Source organism: Lingula anatina, chromosome 7 (genome assembly GCF_051362555.1).
Source record: "Lingula anatina isolate TDL-2025a chromosome 7, LinAna3.0, whole genome shotgun sequence".
Taxonomy (NCBI): Eukaryota; Metazoa; Brachiopoda; class Lingulata; order Lingulida; family Lingulidae; genus Lingula; species Lingula anatina.
Window position 1 is genome coordinate 23,577,246 of NC_141773.1, and position 18,397 is coordinate 23,595,642.

General features: G+C 36.3%; 2 protein-coding genes across 2 annotated transcripts; one reads left to right on the forward strand and one right to left on the reverse strand.

Annotated features, from left to right (window-relative positions):
• Positions 1-4,092: 4,092 nt before the first annotated feature.
• LOC106181939 (brevican core protein-like) lies at positions 4,093-14,192 on the reverse strand. The gene is made up of 5 exons (XM_013566508.3): positions 12,631-14,192; positions 6,161-6,257; positions 5,645-5,824; positions 5,286-5,396; positions 4,093-4,932 (listed from the first exon to the last, which is right to left on the reverse strand). Exons 1-5 carry the CDS (start codon positions 12,952-12,954, stop codon positions 4,811-4,813), a joined length of 834 nt encoding a protein of 277 aa, XP_013421962.2. The 5' UTR covers positions 12,955-14,192; the 3' UTR covers positions 4,093-4,810.
• Positions 14,193-15,623: 1,431 nt separating this feature from the next.
• On the forward strand, positions 15,624-18,368 carry LOC106181944 (uncharacterized). The gene is made up of 5 exons (XM_013566512.2): positions 15,624-15,889; positions 16,093-16,317; positions 17,272-17,450; positions 17,751-17,908; positions 18,156-18,368. Exons 1-5 carry the CDS (start codon positions 15,882-15,884, stop codon positions 18,366-18,368), a joined length of 783 nt encoding a protein of 260 aa, XP_013421966.1. The 5' UTR covers positions 15,624-15,881.
• The last annotated feature ends 29 nt before the right edge of the window (positions 18,369-18,397 follow it).

The following is an 18,397-nucleotide window of genomic DNA, read 5'->3' on the forward strand; positions in this document are numbered from 1 at the left end:
GCCTGGGAGTTAATGAGCTACGTGGTCACGTGGTCCGATGACGACAATCGAGCCACTGGAGAACAGAGCGTGCTTAGCTGTCAAACTGAGCTGCATTGTCTACCTGTAAGATGACTTCTCTGGCTTCTGATAAAAGTTAATACTCATTCAAATCTCTTACCCGAGGGATCTAAATCCTCATGAAGCTGTGTAAAACCATTCCCGTCTAGTCAATTCTTTAACGAGCGTTTAATTATGGTTATCCCAAGTTGTATAAAACACTGCATTTGAATGAGTAAAGGGTACTGTGGATTATTGCATATGAGGGCCATGTTATTTGTGAAATTCAATTAATTTTATTAAACCGCTGACACTCCGTCTTGGGTACTTTTCTTAAACTGAGGTAAACGATGCCCGTTACCTTTACAAGTCCCATCTTAATCAACCATCTAACTGGAACTTCCTTTACCTCTTAATTAGAGGGTTAAATGGCTGGCGATATTTATCTCAGGTAAAAATCTACCTGTGCTTTAGTTTCAAAGAGCAGCTCCCGCAGACCTGGGGGTACTAGATAAAATCTGAACACCGGGTTTATTGAGGAGCTAGAGAAACAAAGGAAGAATTTTTCCTGCACAGCTTCATAGGAATTTTAGCACGGACTTGATCCAGCTTAGACCTTCTAATTAACAGGGTGACATGGGCAATTTTCAAATACAAAATAAACAAATAATAAAACTATATTTCAGTTAGCCTCCTCTTAAATAAATATACCGTTCCGGATAAATAAGAACATTTATTAAATCGACAGAAAAATTTTGACTTAAATGATGATTTTATTATTAATGGAAATTAAGCTACTATATGGGGCACATTTGCTAAGATTACGCTTTCTTGATGTTTTGCGTTAGTCTACATTTTGCTGTGCGTGCTTGGAATTTTTTTATTTTTTATACTCACGTATGTAAAACTGCACATTTAGTAAACATTCAAGTAATGATATTTCCCATGCTACTTATAGCAAACAATGCTCTTTTACCTTGATCTGCTACATGTTTTTGGGTTTGACAAAGCATACAAATTTGCAAAAAGTTTTGTGTACAGACGCAGAACTTGTATTTCAAGGTATAAAATGATAAATCTTTAAAATTATTTTATACTTCAGATGAAATAACATTCAGAAACAAATCCTCAAAGCATAAACGAATTAGGATTACGAACCATTTTAGTACATAAGTTCCTATTTTTTTCTTTAATATACCGCTCTTTTTTTCTGTTTGTTCTTCAACACGTTTTCTTCCACGGAAGTAATGCCTGGGCATACGCATGCTTCAAGTTACCCTGAGAGCAATTACTTTTATTAATGTTCGCGACGGTGTTTGAACTCAATTGTTTAAATATTGATATTAAACGTCATTTACAAATACCAATAAAATCACCCCATGAAATAAATGAGATATTTTGAAAAATATGAAAGCCCACCAAGACGATTTTGATACCTGTTATTACCTGGGTTGGGAAGTGCAGCGGTGCATAATTAACAGGTTTGTTGTAAACGAGCTTTTGGTCAACTACAATGCATTTAAAATGCATCAGCAATCAGTAAGTTTGCCAACTGATGACAGTATCTTAAAGACTATCAGCTCTTGATATGATCTAAACCACCTGAGGTGACCATGATCTAGAGCATCGCAACTATTGTCACCGAAGTTAGTAAGTTAACCAACCTGTGAACGTTTTTGGCTGTTTTAACAGCTTTCTGTATTGACGAGATAAGTGAATCGCTGCCAAGTATATCTCACTATCTGAGCAACCGATCGTTACAAAAGTTGCACCTATTGTTGTTAGGAATGTGGACTACAGCATGATATCAGGGGTTTAAGAGGAAATTGTTTGTTTGAAAGTTATCGCCTTTTGAAGTGAATAACCCATTGAAATATGGGCTGATTTAACGTAAAAGATGATAAAATCAAAAGTAAATAGTTTAAGACAATTCCCTGGTACCCCGCTGTAGTGCTTTCACCCAGCTTTATAGGCCTTTTGAATCACTTGAATAGCTGTCTTGGTTATAGAGAAAATCCCAATACCGAAAACGGCATTTTTCCCCTCAAATTGGCGCCAGAGCGTCATCCGTTGGACACTCCACTTAATCCCCGTCTTTAATTGGCCTTTTGGGAAGTTTGTTTTAATTTTTTATAAAAACTTATAAGCCCAGGGCTTTGTTTCTATGACTTTGGACCTTTTACTATCAGTCACCTTAAAACATTTCGAACGTTGTTACACCGGTGTACAACGGAAACAAAATTATTACTACCACTGTAACAATTTGCTGTTATTTATATTTTCAGTGCCACAAGTATTTGACTGGGTTATGGTTGCTGTAACTATTGTCCTGTTGGTGGGAAATTAAGTGCTAGAGATGAGCATTGATTGCGTTGCTTGCTCCACTATCGCAATTGTGCTGAAAATTACTTCAAACATCCTCATTACCTCAAATATACCGCAGACACATTTGCCAAGCGATGTCAGCACGGTGCTCGTATACTGCCCGTAAATACCCTTTTTATGCGTCGCCTGTGCGGAGGTAAGCGGTGCCGTCCAAAATGGCACACAATCATACAGATTGCTGGCCTCTGAAATATTGTCAAGCTAAAACTTTGCCAAATTTTTGAAATCGTAAGTCTATATGCCGCAGATGGCATTGTACAGTTGCCGCCCGGACAACGTTCGGTGGATTTGTGGTGATCGTAATAATGGTTGAAGATCTTGTTGCTATTTTCTTTCTTCTTTGGTGGATAAGAAGGCACAACGATATTTTCCTTCATCCTTCATCCGACAGCATGGGTGATAAAATCGTTGGGAGCTGCACCATCAACGTATCGATCATCAAGGAAGCCGCAAGGAAGGCGTACGGCAACTGCACTGAGATTGAAAGGGCTCCCTAAAATCACTTTTCAACTAGAAACCCGATTTATTCCCGCGTGACCTCAAGGTCATAGTGGAGAAATGACACGGCACCCGCATGTATTGTACACTTACTCGCAGCAGTCCGAAGCTACTCAAAGGGATAATAACTCTTCGTATGAGATCTATATTTCACAATAAAAACATTGTCAATAACTCATAGAAATATAATATATTCTGTTTTACCACAAAAAAAGGCAGTTATAGCTATTATTCTGATATCTGAGCTTGTCTATAGACCACGTGACCTCCATTGATGGCTATACTCTGTTAAAATCTCTTAAGAGATTTTCACAAAAAAACAAACTTTTTATAAAAAAAAACAGGGACTAACTTTGAATGTAAAAATGGATTCATTAACCATTGGTTAGTATGGGAAAATTGTTGTTTACTCCAGGAAAATTAATTTTTTGGCCGAAACGAAGAGTTATTATCCCTTTAAAATGTCAATGCTAAAAAAATTCATACGGAAAAATTGTATACTATCTCATCAAGCGGCGCCAGTGGAAAATGTAGTCTAGGCATAACAGATAATGTCTGTGTTGAGAAAGAACCACATTTCTTTGGAGTATATACCAAACAGTTAATCTCTCTCTCTCTCTCTCTCTCTCTCTCTCTCTCTCAGGTTAGGACCATATTATTACACATTTGTTTATTACTATAACACCTTTATTGTACTTACTACATGTAACATATGCACTGTACAGGACTTACATGGATATTTTACATACATTAGCCTGGAGATAAAATTATGTTTCTTACGTTTCAGATATACTGTATACTGTGTGTTAGCTACTACTTCAAAGAAGTTCCCAAGGATAAGAAAAAGGTGCGTTTTCACCGTTATTATTATTTTTCCGTGTTCTCTTTAATTTAAACGACTCATCAACCACATTAAAACATATTTCAAGTTGAAAAATAACAAATGTTGACAATTTTAATTATAGAAATGAAAAACTATGCATAATTCCATGACAAATTATCACACCTTTTGAAACTGAAGTACAACACATTACTGTAAATACCTTTTACTTTTTTATAAAAAAGTTCCATTCAGCGAAATTGAAGTTAAAAAATAAAGGAAACACCGTAATATACGATCAAAAGTTATGTCATAAAAAGTCATAATATGTACATTTCATATTTCAGAGAGACGATATACAGCTAGACGAGAAAAATCAAGAACATCCAAACAGGAGAAAACATACCATCCGGTGCCTGAACAGGATCCGGTAGTCATAGACGAAAGCCAACAACATCCTATACTAGATAAAGTGTAAATTTAAAACACTCTGGACACAATCTGTGTTGACAACAGGAAGAATAGTCTGTTGATCCCATTAGCTATATTGACAAAAAAACATCATCAAAAATATTTCCTTAAACTATGTTGACAGCGAAAAACATGATCGAATTTTCCAAGTTGCCCTCTGAATATATTCTCTACAACTAAACAAATCCAAATGTTATACTCAAGGCACTTTCACAAAGAATACCCCAGCGTCTTTTACAGGGAGTTTTTTAGGGAGTTTTTTATCGACAAAATGACGCTTTTTGTCTACTCTGGTGTGTGAAATATGAAACGGTCACCAATATTGACAAGTGACAGTGTGGCATATTACAGATAAATATGGCACCGTACTTCCGTTATACTTTATCTAGTTATTTATGTGTGGCCGTTTTGTTTACTCTTACAGACAGCCCATCTGTTAGCCAGAGTCAACAATAAGAAGTGTAGTTTACCTTCCATACAGTTTCTGAATACATAAGGTATAAATAAAATGCGACCCAGAAGATTCATGTGTTCATATTGGCGCCTTAATTGTCACACGAATGTTATACTGTAGATAATTCCAATATGTGTCGCTGTCTAAGTCGCCTCCGTTTCACATATAAAGTTGAAAATGCGGGTGCACGGTACGTCATTAAAAAGCCCGCTATACTGCAAGTATAGTGCACAATCTTCGCCGATCCCATAGTCATCTGGTTGAACTAAGAGGGGAATAAAAACCCTGTTACTCGAGGGAAATTATGGAAATAGGATATCAGTCCAACCAGGTGACTGAGATCGTCTGAAAGCTCAATCAATTTAAAACCAATGATTGGTCTTTATTCCAACAGCCGTTCTCATTTTTGAGTTTAAATTTCGTATTTTATGCTAGCATTGCCGCTTTATTTCCATTTCTAATTTAGAACACTTCAGTTTGGCAACAAAAAAAATCAAGGTATATAATATAGTCTGCAAATATTTCATACAAATGTAATGTATATAATTAAAGACTAAAAAATAAAGAAAATAACTCAAACGTACTACAAATGAAATGGAAACTAAGCGTGTTGTTTACCTGTGGCCCATGCAATAAAAGGTGCTGGAATGTCGCCCCATCCAGACAATACCCAGGTACCCTCGGAGGCTTCATCTGAAAGTGAAGTCCACCAATTGGCCCTCATGCGTGCTGAAATTCGATAACTGACATTATTGCAGTTGGTACCAACTTATAACTGACTTAGTAGATTGCAAGGTGACTACAATATACAAGGCCACAACAGCATTAGAAGGCTAACTTTGAAGATGTAAAGTACGTGTAGGTTACACATACAGATGGTTACATTCGTGTTGAAAGCTATTGTTTGATATACATGTATCGCTGTAAATCGTTTGTATGCCCACGTCAGATGATGTCCTATCAAAAAATTTCCATACCTTCATCTGCGGCAAGATACTGCCTAATAAAATTGTGCTCCTCTTCGTCGTTTACGGCGACTAGCCTGGCTCCCATTGACTCACAGTGTAGCTTGGCCTGGTAGAAGTTGGCCCTCAGTGCCATATTGAAACTGTAGCAACTCCTCTTGTACATAACCTCGAACTGTGGTGGGCACGTCACTAGTCAAAGGTAATGAAAACATTTGTTACAATTGATATGCTATATTTCTACTGTATTTGTAAATTGGTAAACACCATACGTTATCACTAGATTATATTCTTGGTGCAAAAATAAGGGAGGTAGAATATTGATATCTGTACTGATAGTAATAGATCCAGCAGAAAGCTGTTCTATTTTTCTTTGTTAAGCAAGTAAGCAAGTAATGATGATAACGTGGCCTAATTTTAGAAACGCTAGCTGGGATATTAAACCTTAAGTCTTTAAAAGCAAGAACTTGAAATACAATATTTATTTTGAATACAGCCGGTGTGTTTCTAGACATAAATTGCGGTTACGTTCACAGTATAATCCGCCGTGAAGGACAGGACAGGTACATTGACTAGACCCCTCAGTTATTTGGACACAAGTCCCGCCATTTTTACATCCACATTCCTGAAAATAATACAGTAAACAAGCAATGCCGTGGTTCCTCCTGTAGAAATTTTGTTACCAATGTCAGTATTTGTATTTTTTATTATTTCTTTATACTCTATACACAAATTAAATAATAGACATGGTATCATTCACTCTCACATATTCGCCCCTCATTCTTACGCGTTATTCGTTATCTTATAAAATATTAATTGCATTTCCCCATTTGATGGTACATTGATTTCCTTAATAACATTTTCATTTGAATTCTAATTTGAATCGACTCTATAAACTATGTAGTCCAGTAAAAAAGAGCGACTTAGAATCACTTATTATGCTTCATTAAATAAAGGTATCATTACACCTTTTTATTGATTATGCCATGCAAATTAGTATACATTTCAGACAGCACCTTGTAGCACGTATTATTGTTGTCGCACTTATGTCTGAAACACAGTTTTATGTAAGGGACAAATTGTTAGAAATCGCTATAACAGTTTTCACCCCTCCCCCCTCCCCCCCCCCCCCCCCAAAAAAAAGTGCTGGAATTAGCTTATTCATTTAGGTGTATTTTGATGTAACAGCATTATGCATAACATATGACGATGTTTATTTCATTTTAAACGAATAGGGTTAAAAATCCTAACGTAGACCTATATTGTACTCAGTTCTTCTAATATGATAGTATGGACAATAAAGTTTACGCATAAAGAGTAAACAGTGCATTATTTATGTCATGGTGAAACCAAAGATATGGAAACATTGTTCTACAAAGGCAGACAGTTGGTTTGCTAATGTTTTAAATCTTTAGTATTGGTTGGCTTCACACGGCGTCCTCAGCAGTACTAAACGATTAATCTGTAATTCAACAGATCCGACTTGATAATAGTTATGGTATTGCTTGTGGCATCAACAAAATAGATTTTGCTAAGAAAATGTGTGCCACACTTCTTGCAGCAGAATCTTTAAAGGATTTTGCCGATACCATGAGCGACTTTTTCACATTTAAAATCAGTGATATTTATGCTGAACTCAATTATCTGGAAACAAAAATATTACATTCTCATCACATCTCTCAACGCCAGGTTTTCTCACAGAGCCACAATCACCATCACTAGTTTTTCCCATGGCAACTGCTGATGAAATGATAAATATTATCAATAAATCAAAACGAAAGACAACGTGTAGCTTAGATCCAATACCAACAACTACATTTGCTCTAATCACCCACATTATTGAAACTTGTTTCATAAATGGAAACACCCCGGATCTAAAATTGTTCGAACATTGCGTTTTGCTGAAGTACAGACCTATTTCAAACCTTTAGTTTGTTTCAAAGAAACAGGACACATAAAATAACATTACACAAGACGTACCTCCGTATGGAAATTTGACCATAATTGCAATTAACTATTTCAAACCCAAACCATTGTGTATTTTGGTTGACGTCATACTACGTCCTCAGTAAACATTTCATCTGAAACATTCGCTTTTTGTGACATTTATGTCATTGCTTTTTGAAACGCGGCCTTTTGTAATAATTTTTATTCAGGGATAATGTAAAATGTGTACAAAAAGGAGATAATTCAATTAACGCTATTTTCGTTGTACCCACACACTCACATATAATCACACACACACACACACACATAACACACACACACATAAACACACATCATATCCTATTATGTTACACAAATAGATTTCACTGGTCATAGCTAGACAATATTTTTTTGTGTATTTGAATATAATTTTGGTTGAAAAGCAAACACTGACACAATAATAGGTATACATCTTGATTTGAGTCTTCAACTACTTTGGATAACACAGACACGGACATGATACGCCGCCTTAATATGTACTTTGGCATCGACAAATATTAAAAATATATACGGCACTCAGTAAAATTTAATCTTTTTACTTCTATTGCAATTTAAACGCATCTTAATGAGTTCATTGCAGTTTTGATTGATTGACTTAACTTTCATCAGTTTCATCATTTCAAACAGAAGGCAGTATAAAAATTGGATGTTTTTGTCAGGTACAGGGAAGTGTTACACACTATTACCAGTGCAAATTAGCATTATGTCAAATTAGATACACACGACGCACCATCTAAACATACACATCATCTAAGGGCGATCAATAACAAACCTTCTCAAAGGCTCTCATCTATAATTCAACCAATTTGCCAGGTACAGGGAAGTGTTACACACTATTACCAGTGCACATTAGCATAATGTCACATAAGATACACAAAACGCATCATCTAAACATACACAGCATTTACCGGCGATTAAAAAACAAACCTTCTCAACGGCTCTCATCCATAATTCAACCAATTTCACTTACTGTCATTCCTGGTATTGCTAGCTTTGATGAGATAGCTTTTACTAAAACCATGTTAAATTAAACAAACAAGTACTTGTCAAAATACATGGTGCCACAATTCAGTTTTGGCCTATGCTGTGATGTGATCGTTTGTGAACAAACACAAATAAAAAAAAAGGTCTGGCATTTTTTTTATCAAAAATGTATATGCTTTTGAGAAAATCGATATTTCAAAGAAAAATCATAGACATATAGCAAGTGTAGAGCAGGAAATTTCGTTTCAACATTTCACCAACCCTTGATCAATATTCATTTACCACTTAGCACGATACTACTGTGATCATGTCCTAGTCAAAATTTCAAAGGAAGATGCAATGTGTTGAAATGTGTGTTTAATAGCTGATGAAAAAGAATAAAAATAAAGTTCAGAATAAATATCAACATTTACATTCATTTATTTATTTATTTCAAATTATATGTGTACAACCAACAACGTTTATAGAGTGTGTGACTCCAACTGGCACGGAGAGGGTCCGCAACGTGTTTAAGCATGTGGTCCACAAGCACCCCCCCCCCCCCCCCCCCTTCCAAAAAACACTCTGGAGGATTCTTGCCCATTTTGGGTCAAGGCCGCTGTAGATTCCTGCCGATTGTTAGTGATGGGTCTCTTCCTTGAACTACTTCCCAGATTGGTCTCAGATATGGTCTAGGGGTGGTTGTATCTGGGTTTTAGAAGGTTGTTCCATAAGCAGAATGTGGGTCTGTTGGATGCATTCAGGTGGAAAAGGGCTGTGTTGTCGTATTGTTGTTCTGGATCTGTTTTTGAGAGAATGGTACCGATTTATTTACAAGATGCTGTTGTGTACCAAGCCTGTTTTTATAACAGAAAGAGACATTACGTACAGATGTTTCAAACCTGAAGATTTTGCTATATTGGTCAGCGGTTTTTGATGATTTCATTTAGACTGTTTTCTGATATTTAAAAGGTAGCCATGTGACAGCATTTAAGGCTTTCAGGTATGGAAGATTGAAACTGTGCTTGTAGTTCTTCTCTTTTATAAATAATTATAATCGTGTTTTACTTTGATTAAGTGCACCATCAAGTTAAGAGAAAATTAGCTTAGGTTAAGCGCCGTTGGCTACTTATATACGTTCTACTGCCCTTCATTTCCTTCATTGATTATAGACATGACTATCACCTCAGTGTCCCCTCTTTACATTGTGCATTGTTCTCTTTCTTTGTCTATCATGTTTAATAAAAAAAAAACTCCGGACAATATCTGTAATATTGAAGTCTGCTTCCTCGGCCCAAAGTGGTGACAGTTAGTTCCACAACGGCTCAATATAGTTTAGCGGCAGAAGGCCACAATTTTCAGATTTAGTGTCCCCTTTATATATGGACCTGTTTTATATTAGGAACAGAACATATACTTATAGCCTCACAAAGAAACATCTCACTAACATCCTTACCTTTACTTTGGAGCCTTAACTTTTAACAAGTGCTCACATTCGACCCTGGTAATGTCAAAGGTCACTGCGCACAAGCAAAGCGGCAAAAAATAATCATGTATTCCCGTCTTTACAGCCAAAATATCAGTATAATTAAAATAAACATTCTTCTAGGATATGACATCCTCTTTGAGTTATATTGTATTACAATTAAATTGTACTCGTTTCCTGTTTTTTTTTTTTTTTTTTTTTTTTTTTTGTATATAATTTTTAGAGAAGGCATGATCTTTCTGACTAGAAAACTGTACTAAACCTGAGATACCTGAGATGGATGGATAGAAAACGAAATTTCTCAAAGACTCGCATCTGTAATTCATAATTTAATAATTTCATAATTCATAATTTAAACAAAAAATATATTCCTAAGAAAATGTGTGCCACACTTCCTGCAGCAGAATCTTTGAAGGATTTTGCAGATAGCATGAGTGACTTTTTCACATTTAAAATTAGTGATAGTTATGCTGAACTCAATTATCTGGGAAAAAAACAGGTTTTCTCACGGAGCCACAATCACCATCACTAGTTTTTCTATGGCAACTGCTGATGAAATGATAAATATTATCAATAAATCAAAACAAAAGACAACGTGTAGCTTAGATCCAATACCAACAACTACATTTGCTCTAATCACCCACATTATTGAAACTTGTTTCATAAATGGAAACACCCCGGATCTAAAATTGTTCGAACATCGAGCGTTTTGCTGAAGTACAGACCTATTTAAAACCTTTAGTTTGTTTCAAAGAAACAGGACACATAAAAAACATTACACAAGACTTACCTCCGTATGGAAATTTGACCATAATTGCAATTAACTATTTCAAAACCAAACCATTGTGACCTACCCTGTCTGCAAGATAATAGTCTCATCGACCGCTAATAAATAAACCATATCTCGGATTTGTGGGAAGATTTATTCCTATTACAGGTAAAAATTGTGTTTTTGACTCACAAAAGAAACCGAGAGCGATGCAAACTTGAGCAGAAGAAGACTAGGTCAGAAAATAAATCACTTTCTTCTAAAATACACAAAGTCACTTAATTCGAGCGTTGGGGTTTTTGGACTGCAGTTTTTAGTGACCAGATATTTTAACCACCAATATCTGTCTTAACAAATATTAATTTTATGTTTCTTTTTTCTGGTGTTTCTGTAACACAACACACAAATATTAAGAGAAGATTTTCAAAAAGTGTTCTTTATATTTTATTTACATTATGAAAACGTTTTATCAAATTTACTTATGTCTTGGCCAAAATGTCGTACCTTTGACAATTGAATAATATTCTGAAAACATTTAGTCAAAACACCTTTTCTAAAACATTGCAACGAGATTTGAAAGATATTTGACAACAATTTTAATAGAATTTTTATGCTAGAAACATCAAGTGTCGTAATAAAATCTCCTTTCTGTAGACTTTTCAACTCGTGGTACTGTTGAGACGTAGGTGACGGGTCTATAAATCAGTAAAAATTAACATTTTCGTGCTGCTCTTTCTCTAGTTCTCTGGTTCTCTAGCTTAAACTTATGTTAAACGATAATTCCTGCTTTAACACCTGATTAAAACTGAAACAAATTTCGCAAAAAAATTTCAAGTAATTCAATAGTGTTTTGAATAAATTGGTGGGTTGTGCTGCATTTGGTGTCATGTTTTCAATTAGGAGCAAAACGTTCGTGATTTTCTTGGACACAAGTGTCAATAATGCTACCATGCGTCTCTTACACACTTGAAGATTAAGAGCTTAAATGCAATGGTAAGCCATCCGTCTTAACTGTCATCTTCCTCATGATCAGAATGCTTGAATCTAAATGCTTGATACCATGGTTAACATAGCGAGATCATTCCAACAGGGACGATAATGACTAAAAAGATAAACCCAGAGACCAGATAAATTCACATTTGCTTCACATTTTCTGTAAAATTATTTTAAGAAACTATCAAAACAATTTTTGCTTTTTTTTTTTTTTTTTTTTTGCTTTAAACGAAATAAATGTGTACACTGGGCTAACAACTATAATGCATCTTTATGGTCGGTCATTTAAACCGCCAGCAATACATTTAAATTGGGATAAAGCATGGATTTACGTGCACAGTTGGATCAGCCAATATGAGTACGAGGAATATGATTTTTATTTTGTCGAGCAAAATTCGATTTGGCGTGACAATCCTGGAAAAGACATGTACACTTTAAACCTCTCCTGTTCATATTGTAACATCATATTTTCCCACCGACATCACATAATTAAGCCATTTTGTACTTCGATGTCTTTCGTTCTTTTTCACGTTTTCTATTTTAGCAACCTGTGAGACAGTTGACCTTTGCACATACTAAGTATGTTCTGTTTCTTTTTGTACCAACAATGTTAAAAATATCGGAACTAACATTTTAATACATTCGTGAGAAGCGTTTTAAAAGATATTTCAATACTCGATGTTCATATGCCACCCATTCTAATTATAAATCCCATCTATACATGTAGATTTAATACAGATAAAATTCAACTTTTGGTTTTTATCAGGGTCTTTTTTACTGATAGAATATAAAATGACTTACCAGACAAGATGGCGTGCGATTGCGTGCCTCCAGATAAGAACAGTTTGGGTCACTCAACAGAAATCCATCCGGAACTTCAGAACAAGACAGGGCACAAGTGTTCGTGTTACCGCAGTAATATGCAGCTCGACAATCGCCGTGTTCTAGGCAACGCAATGTACAGTGTTTTTCAGAAACAGAATATGTCGTTTGAAAAATAAAATCTGCTGTAAATCTCGACTGCGGTTGAACCCGAAACCATAAACCTGAAGAATCCGATGAGCCAAACCATATAAGTAGAGCAAATTCTAACAAAAAAACCAACACATTTATCGCAGTTGCCATCTTCAAATTCTTATCCGTCCTCTCTTTGAATATTTCAGTACCTTATACGTGAGCTATGTTCCCAGCATGCATTTAACATCTATCCTGGCCCCTGTTTCACAAAAAAATTAAGTCAGGTCTCCTGGCTAAGAACTTAATTACCAAGGTGACATGGTCACATGGACAAGTCTAACCCTATCAGGAGCAGTGTAACTGGGGCCTGCAGTCTGTAAGCTTGTTTAAAAAAGGTGCCATGACGTCATCAAATTGCTGACAATCATATATGTAGAGAAGAGGGTTCATTTATGTTTTTTCAAATATCATTATCCAATGGGTGTTAATTTCCTCCACGCAGGAAATGTTCCGAGACGTAAACACTTTTGACTTGATGGACCCACAGATACAGGCACCATGCACTACAAAGGTGTGTGTTTGGGTTGATGCCATTGAATATTTCAAATCATTAGTGTTTTGGTTGGGTTCACATTACGTCCTCAGTAAACATTTCATCTGAAACGTTCGTTTTTTGTGACATTTATATCATTGCTATTTGAACCGCCGCTTTAATCTCTACTCTGCCATTGGCAAAAATAAAAAATTTATACGGCATTTAGTACAAATTAATTCATTTACTTCTATTGCAATTTAAACGTATCATTATTGTGTGCGCATTGCAGTTTCGATTGACTTCACTTTTGCCAGCTTCATCATTTCAAACAGATGATTTTATGAAAATTGGATGTTTTTGTCAGGTATAGGGAAATGTTCTACACTATTACCAGTGCAAATCAGCATTATGTCAAATTAGAAACACACAACGCACCATCTACAAATATATATCATTTACGGGAGATAAAAAAACAAACCTTCTCAACGCTTCTCATCTATAATTTAACCAATTTCACTTACTGTCATTCCTGGTATTGCTGGTTCTGGCGAGAAAGCTTTTACTAAAACCATGTTAAATTAAACAAACAAGTGCTTGTCAAAATATATGGTGCCACAATTCAGTTTTGGCCTATGCTGTGATGTGATCATTTGTAAACAAACACAAATCAAAATGAAGGTCTGTCATTCTAGTTGATCAAAAATGTATATCCTTTTGAGAAAATCGATATTTCAAATAAAATCATAGACGTACAGTAAGTGTAGACCAGAGAACTTCTTCACAACATTTCACCAACCCATGATCAATATTCATTCACCATTGGGCACGATACAACTTCCAACGAGATGACATAAACATGTGATCAGTGCAGTGGCTCTACTAGTGGGCGTGTCCTCGGTAAGTACGTCATCTTTGTGGGCGTGTCCAGGGCCGTAGCCTCCGGGGGGGCAGGGGGCAGCTGCCCCCCCTGGGATTTAGAATTTTCCACACTGGTAGGGGGACATCCCCTCCCCACTCGGGGTCTTCGCCCCCTCGTGTCCGCTTACTGCCCCCCCTGGCATTTTGCTCAGGCTACGGCCCTGGTGCCCTCGTTTGTGAACAAATCAAATTGAAGGTCTGGCATTTTTGATGATCAAAATGTATATCCTTTTGAGAAAATCGATATTTCAAATAAAACCATAGACATACAGCAAGTGCAGAGCTGAAAACTTCTTTACAACATTTCACCAACCCATGATCAATATTCATTTACCACTAAGCACGATACAACTTACAACGAGAAGACATAAATATGAGATTATGTTCTTATCAAAATTCAAAGGTAGATGTAATGTGTTAAAGGAAATAAAAGCTTAAGTAAAAAATAACAACAAAAATGGTAATGAGAAAACATGTCAAAGTTTTACATACATTTATTTAAAATATATATTTGCAAGATCAACAACGTTAGTGGAGCATGCTGTTCACAAGTTCCTAAATATGTGTTGGAGGATTTTAGTGCATTTTTTGGGTCGAGACCTCTGTCGATTCCTGCCGATTTGTTGGTGATGTGTCTCTTCTTTGTTCAAACCACGGATATTAGGCTCATTATGTGGAACAGAACATACATTTATAGCCATACAAACCAATAGTTGACTTCATGCCCCTACATTACATTCATTTTGGAGCCTTTACTATAACAAGTGCTCAAATTTGATCCTGGTTATTGTTGGTTAAGGGGACTTTATGACCAAAGGTCAGTGCCCACAGGTAAAGTGGAAGACAATATAAATGTTTTCCCGTACACAAAGCCAAAATATCAGTTTAATTGAGAAACGCATATTTCTAGGGTATGACAACCTCTTTGAGAATTATACTCGTCTCCTGTTTTCTTTTTTCTCTAATTTTTCGAGAAAGGCATAAATACCTTTATCATCGTGCCCGCCTCCCGAGCCACCCCTAATTTCTCCCCCCACCCCTACCCCCCCACCCCCCAGCAAAACCCGTGCTGTCTCTGCCTACATTCACAACCTGTTGACTAACGGATCAAATATGGTCGATCCACTTGAAAGCTTTGCCGCGTGATCCTCCTAAGAGACACTGAATAAATTCCCCGCGGGGATTAAGCGGCAAGCTTTCAAGTGGGTCGACCACTTTGATTTCGCTTGGTTTGGTTGTGAACAGGGCCTCTGTCACCTCAACATTTTAATTTTTATTTGATAAACACAACTTAAAATAACAGTGATTAAAATGAATGTAAGATCATCATTAAAATCATTACTAATGAAAGTCTCGTTGTATCCAGAAAAAATGCCATTGCATCTTGGAGCATCCAATTAGTGGATAAGCATCATCTTTTTGCTCAAACCAACTTTCCACAAGGTTATTATATGTCAACGGAAATCGTTGCACATGCGCAAGCCCATAAAATAGATATAGCAGTAGAAATAGACCACGTGTCGCTTTATTGCAGGTGTATATATGTTGCTGCAGTCATTCACAAGGAGACACGCGACGTAGAAAGCGAGCGCGGAACATTAACAATCAGCAAGAGTCACCAACAGTATACTCGACTGAAAAGATGCCACAGTAAGTACTGGATGCAACCTTGTTTTCGTCATTCACAAATGTTTCCGATTTTTTAAATTGTGAATGTAGTATTTTACGTTTTGCAATATTTTGTCTCTACAAGTAAGCATTTCGCAGAAAATCTGCAAACATCTACTTTTATTTTACAACATTAAGGCTTATGGGAATATCCGCGTACATAATTACATTTTTTCAATGTTTAGCTTCAGAAGCGTATGCCTCGTGTTGGTAGTTTTGAGCGCCCCTGCTGTGGATGCCAACCACTTTGATTGGCTTCACCGACATAACACTAACCAATGTAGCATTGATGGCCCAGAGCTGGGGGTATACGATCACACGTTTATCTTCGTCATGGATGGGATATTTAATGGCATTTACCAGGATTTTGAACAGTTTTCACACCACCAAAAATGTGCTGGAAGAGTGGAGTAAGTACTTGCTATAGCCGGGTAGTGAGAGGGAAAATTCGTATTTTTTGGTGTGTTAATTAAGTCTTGTATGTGCCTATGTGGCCTGTGGTTATATTAAAGAAGAATGCCATATCCTTATTTTAAAAGATCTTAAATGGCCCTTCCCCCTAAAAAGAGAAAAAAAAATTAACTGAAATTAATTGAAATAATTTAAATGCTCATGAATAATTTTTAATGAAAGGTTGCAAAGTATGCATCGTATGCAGTAATAGTATATTTCACTTTAGCAGAGCCCTGCATTAGAAAATAATGTATGCTGCAAATATGATCACAAAACTTTCTTTCAACAATTGTTGATTGACATCCACCATATTGGAATTGTGTGGTAGTTTCCACATACAGCATTCAACCAAAATATAATTAATTTTGACTCAATGATAAAAACACCTTACAGTGAATAATTCTTATCAGGGTGAAATTTACTCTGAATGAAACCTGCATGTTCATTTTTAGAAAAACTTAAACATGCCCGCTTTTTTCCCTTCTGTCAACCGGCATAGGATTGAAAATCAATCTGTTTTCTAGGAAATACTGCTTGAAGTGGATGAGTGTTTTTCTGTATTTTTGCGTTGTTTTGTCATCATTTATTCCATTGCTGCCAGCACATCAATTTTATTTTTTCATAGTATTTTCAGGTTTTAGACCGAAATTTATCAAATGGAGCTTAATTTACGGCTTATTTTTTAATGTTAAACCAATATCTTTTCAGAACCGCTTATAAATTTCAAATGACTTGTGTGGAATTCAGTTTAGGTAAAGTGCCACTTTGGTCTTAGATATCAATATTGGTTGGTGTTCGAAAAAACACGAACAACGTTGACAAAATATTTGACAATAAATGCTCATGCAGCAGCTGTGGTGTCCGACAAAGAATACGTACAATGTTGACAAATGTAGATGTCATTTTTACAGCAACCAGAGTATCATAGAAGAAGGCAAGAAAGCTCTCCAATACTTTACAGAGTATGGGTTTGATATGTCCACTATTACTGACCTTGACCTTCTGGACGGGCGAGTGACCTTGGAGGGCAGCAACCTACTGTTCCACCCCTTTTGTCTGCACACGGAAACCAAGTTCAGGATAATGATGGGTAGAAAATACAACATAGCATTTTATACATAGCATATATATAACTTATTTAATTGTAGCAGTTCTATACTGTCAAAGTTCACCACAGGGTTAAGGTATGCCTGTCACATGTCTTCATTTCACTGCAATTATCTGTTACAATTTGTCACTCAGAAAACTAATTGCCCCCTTGCTTCTTTTAGTATTATGCTTAGTTTATTCCAGCAGATCTGTAGATTAAAGATTCGACACACCTTGCGGGTGCACTAACATGTCTTTGTTTCATACCAAGTTTTGGTGGTTTATTCTAATTGTTACTCAGAAACTGACGGCCACAAAAGCCGGTTTTATAAACGTGCGGCTCTCTACGATTACGGCTGGGCTCTAGAGATTATGAAAGAAACCTCCATCAACAGTTCTAGGTACACCGGCACTGTGGGAGCAGGAGGACACATTTTGTATGGAGAATACCAGTCACTGGTAAGACGTACATGTGATATATACAGAATTCAAAACTGTTACAGGACAGTGGCGCTGTTCAAAATTAGAATTCACAAAGTTGTGGCGCTGTCACAATCTATATGTTTATGTCTTTTATTGCTGGAGGGCCCATACATTTATGTTTTAATATCATTATTATTTAGTGTTTTTGTATTAATTCTTATGACATTCTTGTCGAAAAAGAAGAAGCTGCCTCATATACTAGTACATGGATTTATATATTCAGACTGGACTGGAATATGGGACCAAGGACATGGTTCTGATTCACTACGAGACACAAGATCCCAATTCCTATGCAGGCGGCCATTTTTACGTGTCAGGCCTGCGAGTCTACAGCGACATCTATGGAGAAGGACAGAGTTACGGGCTGTACGACTTTGATCAGGAAACCAGTAAGATAAACGGGAGAGAGATGCTTACTTTCCCCCGTCGTCGGTAAATGAACATTAAGACCTCATTGATCAGATC

Excerpts from the sequence above, each read along its gene's own strand:
- LOC106181939 (XM_013566508.3), bottom strand. The coding sequence starts at position 12,954 with ATGGCAACTGCGATAAATGTGTTGGTTTTTTTGTTAGAATTTGCTCTA. Across the intron at positions 5,825-6,160 it reads CGGCGGATTATACTGTGAAC|TGACGTGCCCACCACAGTTC; the intron begins GTAACCGCAATT and ends ACCTTTGACTAG. Across the intron at positions 5,397-5,644 it reads GTATCTTGCCGCAGATGAAG|CACGCATGAGGGCCAATTGG; the intron begins GTATGGAAATTT and ends ATCGAATTTCAG.
- LOC106181944 (XM_013566512.2), top strand. Across the intron at positions 16,318-17,271 it reads AAATGTGCTGGAAGAGTGGA|CAACCAGAGTATCATAGAAG; the intron begins GTAAGTACTTGC and ends TCATTTTTACAG. Across the intron at positions 17,451-17,750 it reads CAAGTTCAGGATAATGATGG|AAACTGACGGCCACAAAAGC; the intron begins GTAGAAAATACA and ends ATTGTTACTCAG.